The sequence below is a fragment of the Staurois parvus genome, unplaced genomic scaffold (assembly GCF_062004578.1).
Source record: "Staurois parvus isolate SC_StPar_1 unplaced genomic scaffold, SC_StPar_1.0 ptg000562l, whole genome shotgun sequence".
NCBI classification, from domain to species: domain Eukaryota; kingdom Metazoa; phylum Chordata; class Amphibia; order Anura; family Ranidae; genus Staurois; species Staurois parvus.
In genome coordinates, this window is record NW_028318358.1 from 8,887,387 (window position 1) to 8,898,590 (window position 11,204).

Sequence of the window (11,204 nt, forward strand, 5' to 3'; positions counted from 1 at the left end):
CAGCTCATCTGCACCAAGGCTGGTGCTTTTATTGGCTACAGGATAGTAAGAGAACTGTGTACAGCTTGTTTCTACTCCCCACTGAAAAAAAAAAAATGAAACCACATCCTGCCTCTTTAACATTGACAGCCAAGGGCTTATTGCACACATAAAGGTGGTTGTTCAGTGTTGGTGGTCAGAAGTTTATAGCAGAATAATCACGCTCATTAAAAGAGACGTATACTTCTCTTGTGGGTCACAGGAGAGCACAAGTAAGTAAACATCTAGAATCAGTCAACATTGGACTAAAGTCTGCTGTCAGCTTGTGTTTCCAGGCTCTGGGAGGATCCCAGAAATAATGTTGAGATCCAACCAGATGCCTGACTGGCACCTGGCTCAGCCTCTCATGTGATTGCTCAGTTCTTGGGCTTAGAGTTGGTGTGGGACAGCTGCAGCATCACAGCAATGCTGCAGCATGAAGGTGAGTATGAATGTCTTTAAATGCTTCATGGGGGGTGTGGTTCTGGAAGGACGTCCATGGACGCCCTCTTGAAACTAGATGACTGCGGTGATACTGTATTTTGGCTATAGTGCATTCAGGCAGAAGGTAAGTAACTTTATGATTTGTTGGACACCCGTGGTTTAATGCAACCTCATCCAGTTTTTTTTTATTAAATCGTCTTATTTGACCAATAAAATTTCTGTAAAAGTCAACCAAAATTTAGCATATTTTACAAGCTGGCTAAAGTAATTTCATGGGTACCTCAAAGGTAAAGAGGTTGAAAAATGCTTGTGTAATTTATGTTTTTCCCGTACTCATGTACTTTGTTTTCTCTCACTTTCACTTCTAGAGTGTGTACTAATATGATTACAGTAAGGAAATTTGATTTTAGGCTGTAGTGAGGCAAGGACAGATGTGAATAGGTCTGTATATTCTGTAAATACCTAATATGTCAACTCCACAGAACTTGAAAGTCAGGTCTAGTTGAGCTGTAAGCAGGGGCGGACTGACCATTCGAGCACTCGGGCACTGCCCGAGGGCCCGGGGTCAGTAGGGGGCCCCATGAAATGCCCCTGGTACCTTTTTTATAGGCTTTTTTGAGTGTGGGCAAGGACACAGGAGCCCCATGATCCCCTATTGCCCGGGGGCCCCATGAGTTGTCAGTCCGCCCCTGGTTGTAAGCATCTTCTTTTATAGATTAAGTTTAATATGAATGAAATATACATTCCTGTTGCAAATGGTTATTTTTCTTTGTGTCCACAGAATGTCGTTCTGTTTGATGATTCAGATTGCGATAGCGCTGAACTTGACCATTCGCTGACTGCAACGACTTCATGATTCCAGAGTAAAGATACCTCCTGACTGTATATAAAGGAAATATTTATATAAATATTATCTATAAATATAATACATAATATGTGAATAGACTGAGCCACACCTCCCAAACCTACACATCCTTCATTTCTCATTTCTCTCATCCAACATCAACACATACACAACCCTTCGCTCACCTAGCAGGGGATCAAAAGTTTGGAAGCACTGGGAATAAAAGCCTGCACACCAAAGCAGACAAAGACTACTAAATGATGAATCCTTGCCTGTTAATGGGAGTTAATGGGCACTGAATGAAATGTTCCTGCTTTTCACTGTACAGCTATAGGGGGTGGTGTGGTTTAATCTCACAGATTACCTCCTGTCATTGAAGAACTACACCAGGTCTTTAAATTTTACTGTGAAGCAGGAGTCGTTCAGTCACTGTGGAACTCAATTTAAAGTGATCCCATATGATGTGTCATCTTGTAACATTCACAAATGTTTTTACAAAATGAAATGTAGATATTTGAAACTGCATGCCTAATTTGTCTTCTATGCTCTTCCAAAAATAGAGGAGAGGCTCGCCGCACTCTGTGCTGTTTTGGCATACGTATAGAAAAAAAAATCCTCCACTGAAAACTTCAGTTCTTGCAAAGCCTAAAATGTTTTCATATGCATTTGTGAATGTTCTTTCAGGAACAATGAATATTGTAATTTAGCTACAGCTGTAGCTGTTTTAGAGGGCCACCACATGTGCATTGCCTCTAATAATAAGTGTAATGGACAAATACTGCAGAGAAACTCTGTCAAAGAAATACTAGAGGCAAGCCATAAGTGTCTATAACTACTGCCCTAAGGAAATGCCTGGTTGGAGCTCATTAAAGGCTTGCATTGTACCAGCAAGCCCATGTCAACTGCCTGTCTTACTTCTGTTGCTGTCCACAACCTACCACTTTGTTCCTGATATTAGTGTCTTTTCTCTAATGTCACCAATTGTGGGAAAAAAATGTTATCTCTATATTTCTTGTTTGCTTTAAATCAAGAAATGTTTTTGATTAAAAGTTGGATGGACACACACACACACACACACACACACACACACACACACACACACTAATGTTCAGGCAATTTCAACCATTTTCAACAAGATTTCTATTGCAAAGAAAACAAAACGGATTCAGGAATATTGCTACCAGAGCTTTAAATCATTTCATAGTGTTAATAGAAGCTGTTAAAAGCAGTAGATTGCAATCAAAAACTGGTAGAAAATAGTTTACATTGGCTGAGAATTGTGCTTGTCAGGGAAAGCCTAATTAAACAGTTGATCTGCGGAGTAGTGGAGGATTCCAGTGGAGCACTGCCTTACTTTCTTGATGAATCTCTGTGGACCAGGGAGGAGCACTCCTGAAGTGCTCAGTGGAGCACTTCTCCAACTTATTTCTCCCCTGAGGAATAAGTTGGATTATATCCATACTTCACCCATGATCCCCTGAAGACCACAGTGATGCGATTCTCATACTTCCCTGATGATTTCCTAAGCAGCAAGGTGGAAGACTCCTATATTTCCCTGATGATCATCTGAGGACTAGAATGGAGCACGTCCATACTTATGCAGTTATCCCCTGAGTACCACAGTGGAGCTCTTCCATTCTTCCCTGATGATCCTTGAGGAACTTCCCTTTTGATTCTCTAAGCACCCCAGTGGTGCACACCCATTCTTCCTGATGATCCCCTGAGAACCAGGGTGGAACCCTCACATGCTTTCCTGATGACCACCTGAGGACCAGGCTGGACAATTTCTATACATACCAGATGATCCCATAAGAACCAGGGTGGAGCACTTCCATACTTCCCCAATGACCCCCAAATATCACAGTAGAGCACTCCTACGCTTCCATGATGATCACCTCACTTGGCCTCTCACCTAGTGAGGCTCTGTGGCAGTACAAACTACACAGGCAGTACGCCTACCTTGGACATCTAATAATATTCACAGATATATATGTAAAAGTTTGCACGTCTTTGCAGCACTTGAGATATTTGATACTTGAGTGCTTGTATAATTAATATGTTCTTATTTTTATTGTCCAGAAGCCTGATGTATATAGGGAAAAAAAGAACATGCTATGTGGTTAGGGGCAAATTTAAAACATTTAAAAATGCCCAATCTAATGTTTGTGTTAGATTGGGCATTGGCTAAGGACACAGCTTGATGTGGCTGGATAAAAGTTACACATTTCATCAGTTCATTGCATGAATTGTATGTATTGTTCATATAGTGTCTATAATCCGGTGACTGAACATTCTGCTGCTTCTGGAACAATGCAAAGTATATTGTTGTAATATATCCTACATGTACTACTTCCATAGGCTGCTGCTATTTCACTACTGGTGATATACTGTGAGCTATAATTGTGGGATTAAGGGCAAAGTCGGACAAACAGTTTTACATACAGCTAAATGGTATTCCAACTGATACAAAAATGTTCAGCACTGCCTTTAAGATTGCCTGTCTGACATTACTGGCTATATACACATTATAGTATATGTAAACCTTTAATCTATTTCTCAGTGTATTTGGCATCAAGTGCCACTATATATGGTTTTCTTGATCAACCATTTTTTGTGACTGTCGCAAGGTTGCTTACTTGGAGATCCTGCCAGTAACAGCACCTACTGCAGGCCGACAATGTTGACCCACTGCCTGTGCTTCTTCAGTTGACATTTGGGCTGCCTATCAGGTCTGTCATAGAGGCAGAAAGGCCAAGTGAAGGAGTGGTCATGGCAGGGTGACAACAGGAAGTGCTGTTACTGGCAGGATCTCAAGGTAAGAAACCTTGCAACACAGTCACTATAAACCATTTGCTTAAAGCCGAATTTCAGGAATTCAGCCACTTGGAAAAGTGTGCAGGCATACTGTGAGTTAAGTCTAATGAGGTGCATGCCGCCTTCTGGACTTATCTTTGTTATTTACACTTGACAGGTTTATGGTATGGAGGAGACACTTGGTGCTCTGAAAGGAGAGAAGCACACACAGCAACTTTGCCCATCCCTCCCCTCTGTTTCCCATTCACAGAAGCCTTTGTATTTTGTGAATGAGTTTGCATAATACAAAGGCTTCTGAAATTGGGCAGGAGGAGGGAAGAAGTAGCAGCTGAAGAGAGCTGAGACCAGAAAGTCCAGTGTCTGAGCTCCTGTCTGCCAGGGGCTTCATAAACCTCTCAGAAGTAAATAATAGATATAAGACTTAGCCGAATGTATAAATGCATTTTTATTAAGTAGCTGAATTCATGGAGTTGAGCTTTAGGAAACCATATACAGTAAGACATGATACTCTAAATTTGTCCTTTGAAAAACATTTTTGACTGTAAATTAATTTTGGTAGGACTGTCAGATACTGTATATTCATATATTTTAGTAGCATCTCATAAGCAATCGTGGCAGAAGTGACACAATCACTCACAATGGAAATCAGTGACAAAGTGATTACATTTCCTAATCCGGATCAGATTCAAAAATGTTTCTTTATCTACAGAATTCATGATGTTAGCTGTCACACATTTGCTATCCAGAAATGTATATGCCCATAGGTCCTCTTTTAAAGGAGAACACTACTACACACAAATCATCTTGTGTTTAGTAGAGTACTTAGAGAACCTTGCACATGCAATTCTATTTACTTGCGGAGCCTTGTTGTGCAGATCAATCACAACAGTGCTCCCCCAGTGATCTCATTATTGCCAATGCCATGTCTGTTAACACATTTAAAAAAAAAAAATCTCCAGTAAAGTCATAAAAGAAGAAGCCTGCTGGAGAAGTTTGCAGCAAAGTTCTGGAGGCAAATAAACATTGCCCTCTATTTTGAGTTTTAGGGCTTATCCGTTTCTACATTGGTGATGTCAAAAGGACAGTTTTTAGCTGGTTTCTATGCAGCAATGTAAAATGTATTTTTCGTATGCCTCAGGGTGAAATGGTATTTGATGACAATCGCTTGAAAGATATTTTGTTAATGTAGAATAATAAGAAACAATGGGCCACTAACTCTACTGTGAAAAGGTATTTTATAGGATTCACAGCTGGCTATCTAATGGTTACAGCAGTTAAGAAAAGTTAAACTGGCAGGGGTCTTAAGTATATTTATACTGTTCATTTGTTCTGTTTTCTGGGAGGTTTTGATCTGAACTATATAAATTAGTATATTCATTCCTTGAGAAGTGTATATACTTCATTTCTATTTTAAGCATGACTTTGATTGTAAAATATGTTACGTTAAAAGATGCCCTCAAAGTGGAACTAGCTATTGCAGCCAACTGACTGTAGAGAAATATATATATATATATATATATATATATATATGGACTCAACAATTACAGTGCATGATACTTAGCAATTCACTTGAATGGTGCCTCAGTGGTGTCATTAGTTCATAGTTATAGTGAATTGATGTGCACAAAATGGCTGATGCCACTGAATTTAGACAGCAGGTATACAATATTTCACAGTGAATGTACCCATCTGTAATTAACATTAGTTGTGTACACTATATAACTAATGTTTTGTTACTGTACAGGTTTCAGACAGAAAGGGCTTCCTCCTCACATCACAGCCATATCCTCAGTGCTTAGTGTTCTTGTGTCTACCAATAGCTAGAATATTTATAGATGTGTTTGTGAATGTTACAAGAAGTTCATTTACATAATCGATTATTTTGTTGTTGTTTTTACTGAACCTTTAAAAAACTAATTTTGTGCAGCGGTCATCTTGTTAAGAGATTCTTATTGGTGCTAAGCCCTGTAGATGTTTCGCAAGAAGCGTTCATTAAAATCCAGTTATCGAGGGTGTATGCCCTGCAACTGCCACATTTAATAGAGGCAGACATATTGTGGGCAGAATAAGGGGCAGACTGACCATTTGGAAACTCGGGCACTGCCCGAGGGCCCGGGGTCAGTAAGGGGCCCCATGAGATGCCCCTGGTACCTTTCATAGGCTTTTTTGGGTGTGGTTTAAGTGTGGGCGAGGACACGGGGGCCCCATGATCCCCTATTGCCGAGGGGCCCCATGATCCCCTATTGCCCGGGGGTCCCATGAGTTGTCAGTCTGCCCCTGGGCGGAATACACTCCAGCTGTCAGGTCGCTTGATGATAGAATTAATGAAAATAGTTGAAACCCCAAAAAACAAAAATGTAAAATATTGCAGCTTACCTGCCCTGCGTGAAAAATGCCTGTTGATATTGCCAGAAGAGCAGTGTCCTTGTAATTTCCTGTGCACTGAACAGATACTATAGATAGCAGCTTTGCCAGCTCTCTTCTGTGAAATACAAACCAATTCTTTCGTATGGAAAGAAGTTGAGGAGAAGGGGAGGCATTTGTAGTACGAATCAGGAGAGCAGGCTAGGGTGACAGCAGCCACATTCACACTTGAGCATTGTTCAGCTGGAAGCTCGACGCTCAGAAATGCTCAACAAGGAAAATCCCATTCATTTCAATGACCCTTGTTCACATTTGAGCGTTTTGTCACCTGTAGCAAAACACCTGTTGCTCAAAAAAAGCACATGCGCCACTTTTCAGTCAGATTTGAATATTTCCTTCCCTATGAACTTGAAAAAAGAAACCGCCTGAACAGAAAGAAATTAGCGTTTTTTCAGGTGTTTTCTGCCGAAACAGCAGCTTTCCTCCCTTTTTCTAGCATCACTCCACACCTTATAAACACACATATTGCGATCAAAATGGAGGAGAGTCTGCTTCTGGAAGCTGAGACATTCATTGCTCTCATTCCAGCATCTGTGATCCCAGGGATCCCTTTTTATAAGAGCCAGACAAGAACCACTAGAGCCTGGGATATAGCGAGACAAAACTTGCTGCCCCAGTGGAACAGCTACACTGCTCCATAGATCAAGGAGAAAGGTACAGAACTTTTGTGTACGGCAGTCATGGGCTTGATTCTGGTTTCTCCTTTGTATGTGCCTAGGACACATCTACATAGGTTTCTATCGGCCACAGCAAAAACGCCTGAAAAAATGCCTATAATATTTGCAAATTTGCTCAAAAAATACTTAAAAATGCCTGAAAACACTCAGCTCAGTGTGAATGTAGCCTAAGACAGGAAGCACTACTGGCAGGAGCACCAGGTGAAAATAAAGCCTCACAAAATGAAACAAATGCAGCCACCATATCTAAGGACTAATGAGCTGCAATATACCATGCTTTAGGCTTCATTGGGTTAGCCCACAAAATGGTGTCATTCACATTCTCATTATTCAAAATAATATATGGCGAGCGCTATATATAGCAAAAAAACAGCTAGCACAAGAGACAATGACAAGGAATCTCTCTATCACAAATGTGTATAAAGTACAGCACTAAATCATATAGTGAAACATTAAAAGGTTTACACATAAGTGCAAACAAAACATAAACATCAGTGAAATGACAATTAAAAGTCTATCCGGTGTAAAAATATGTGCTGGTGCAAATCATAAATACTGTGACATGTTACAGTCCATATATGTGCCAGTGACACTGTAAATTGCAACACAGCAATGTTTCCAGCTCCAATATAGTGCCAGGGGATCCTGTGAACACTCCACCACCACTAGGCACTCACCAGATAGCTTCTGATATAGTAGCAAAAAATGATGGTCACTATTCACAATCCTGGGCTGGAAATCCTCCTAGAAAGAAAGCTCACCACATGGAGCCCGAAATAGCGTATATAGTGTAGTATTTATTAACAGAGGAAATAAAACAATCCACATGGAAACATTAAGCACACTGTGTAAATACATTGTGCTTCATGTTTTTACGTGGATTGTGACCATTTGCACCGGCACATATTTTTACACCAGATGGACTTTTAATTATCATTTCATTGATGTTTATGTTTTGTTTGCACTTATGTGTAAACCTTTTAATGTTTCACTATATGATTTAGCACCGCACTTTATACACCTTCTCATTACTGATTGGCGTATTTGCTATTACAACAACCAGATTTTGTAAAATGTGCATGGACTTCAGATCTCATTGTTAGCTTTTTCTATTTGAAAACTGATACATTTACCGGGCAGCATGTTCAGTACATTAAGACCAAGTACTGTTATAGTGGGCACTATGGCCTATTAGAAACACATGCCAGCAGGCCATATTTGCCACAGTTGTGGTGATTCGGCCACAAAGGCTAATAAGGTGGATGCTCGATGATGTCTTCTTACTGGAACTAGGCCAACAGAGCATTCTTCAGCACAGGGTGCTAGTGGATGGCAAGCTGTTCAAGGTGCTATGCTTAACTAATAAAAGTGAGAAAAATATACCCAAGAATTTACATAACAACATGCACTGAGCAGTGCTTGAATAGTAGCATTTAGCAGCCAATCAGCTTGCAGCAGTCTAAATTCTAGCTGGATGCCATGGCATATAGTACTCTGTTGGTTTGGTATTGATATATATCCACAGAAGAATGAAGGCAGGAGTATAAGAAAGACTTTACTAAGAGAAAGCCCACTTTCTTTTTTACATTGTCCAATCTGATTATAGAATATTCCTAGTTTACAACATTTTAGACCTGAGTCAATGGGAATAGGAATTTTAAATCACCAATGCAAGCGAAAAACTGAAAGTTGAGAAAACATTGCCTTTTGTTAGATAACGTCTGCTGCTTTTATTAAAGTGATAGTACATATCAGATAAATGCCATTCAGGTGTAGATGTTCAATGAGTGCCAGGGCATAACTGCATAACGGGTTCAGCACAAACCTTGGCTTTAAAGAAGCATCCTCTAACACGGCTTTACATATCAAAGGACAGAAAAAAGCCTTTCATTGAAAGATGCTTTGTTAGACTGGTACATGTTTTTTTTTTTTAAATATGACATATCAAAAGGGCTATGGCTGTAAACACAACTGTGGATTTTCCTGGTCAATAAACCAGTAGGTTTGTGAAATTTCAGATACGGTATTTCCACCTAATGATTGACTTCACATTACTTTAATATTACCACAACATAAACTATCCTGCTATCATATAAAAGTGTTGGAAATCCAGTAGCAGCCTGTTCTCCTATGGCCCATTTTAGAAGTCTTAGACTACATGTTTTTGGTTATAACCAAAGTTTGAAGATCTGTAGGGAACTCAAAGTTCGGTATGATCTTTAATGCATAATTACATTGGTCCGGCTTGGACAAACATACGTATGCACATCCCATACCTGGGGAACCACTGTGGCAGGGGGACAATCACTGTATCAGTTGCTGCTATCATATTATATCACAAAACACCATTTTTTTAATAATGAATATAACATGTTGGCTAATTTAATGAGGTGGGGCGGTGATGTCACACTCTCCTCCTCATTCAACCAGAGAATGCCTTATATTAAAAAAATACAAGTCTTTTTGTAAATGGCAGTAGTGCCGAGCAAGTGACCCTCTGTAATCACTATGCAGAAAGTAAGCTTCTTGGCACAGGATGTGAAAGATCATTATTATTACTGTAATAGTGCTGATTACTACAGTGATTGTCACCTTCTATAGAGGTAACTCGGGTATGAGATATGCATAGATACCTAGTGCATTACCAACATACAGCTTTATTAAATACTAAAAGCCAATTCCATACTCACAAACATAAGTAGAAACGGGTGTGTCACATAGCCATGTAGCGTATGGTTGGAAGGCTGACACATTTCTGGGGACATACCCCCCCTTCTTCAAAGCTGTGAGGAAGGAGGCATGTCCCCCGAAACACATCAGCCTTCCAACCGTGCACTATATGACTATATGACACCGCTTACAGCTGAATTTTCAATGTGATACACCTGTTGATACTTATGTTTGTGAGTATGGAATTGTCTTTTTGTATTTAATAAAGTTCTATGTTGGTAATGCATTAGGCGTTTACACCCTCCTGTATATGTTTTTGCAGTTGCTTGAAGATTGCCCAATCTGAGGAGGGCTGCATTAGACTGAGCATTATGTTTGAACACCATTAGGAGTACTTCTACTTAAGTGCCTAAGTGTTATTGAGACTTGATGACTGATGATGAGATATGCATACCTACATTGGTCCAAGCTAGACCATGTTCAGTATATACGCAATAAAGGTCATACGTTTAGACTTTTGCTTTATTTGGATCAAATTACCACAGTGACAGACTGCAAGTTTGTTAAAACATGTGTTGCCATCATAAAGTTCTTTGGCACACAAAGAGCTCCATCCTATAGTGCTGGGAAATGCACTGTAGATCCATTAACGGAAACCTGTACTGAAAGTATATATAGGCTGGCACTGCTGACCATACCTTCGGAAAAGGCTTGTTTTTGGTTGAGATGTTGATTCAGTGGCTTTAATACTTTCTAAACAACTGAGCTGGACCAAGTATACAGATAATACCTTTGACGTCACTCAGCCAGGACAGTGCACATATTTTTTTCAGTACAGGTTTTCTTTAACACTAAGGCAAGGCATGCCAAAGTTATACAAAGAGAAATCACCTCCGAGTTGAGTTTTTTTCATTCTAGGTTCAGTGGAGATTAGAGATGGTATGGTGGTATGTGCGATAGTTCAAATGGTGCTTTTAATGGATGGCCACCACTATCCACACAGGATTCAATCAGCCCACCATGCAGTAACACATGAGCTCTCTTCAACTTGCGCTGAGTATAAATGAGCTAGGACCAGAGACATAAGCATAGTATCTGTGTACATAAGGCCAAACAACATTCCTTCTGGCAAGGGTGAAAGCTTGAATGCAGCTTATAGACATCTTAATAAAATACCACACTCAGCCCCCAACTAAGAGCTTAGCACTCTGCAATGCAATACATTGCATGGTATGGTGTATTGGGCCAATATATCCTTCAAATGAAGTAGATAGAACCATTCCATCTAGAATGTAGCTACCCTGGAACTTGTG

General features: G+C 40.0%; 1 protein-coding gene across 2 annotated transcripts in view; it reads left to right on the plus strand.

The window, feature by feature from the left end:
* The window catches only part of MAP3K12 (mitogen-activated protein kinase kinase kinase 12), a 169,623-nt gene extending 163,572 nt beyond the window's left edge, over window positions 1-6,051 (plus strand). For both annotated transcript variants that reach the window (XM_089691439.1, XM_089691440.1), the window contains exon 14: window positions 1,244-6,051. In XM_089691439.1, coding sequence (XP_089547565.1) covers window positions 1,244-1,318 — 75 coding nt within the window. In that variant the 3' untranslated portion in view covers window positions 1,319-6,051. The remainder of the gene's footprint in view (window positions 1-1,243) is intronic.
* The last annotated feature ends 5,153 nt before the right edge of the window (window positions 6,052-11,204 follow it).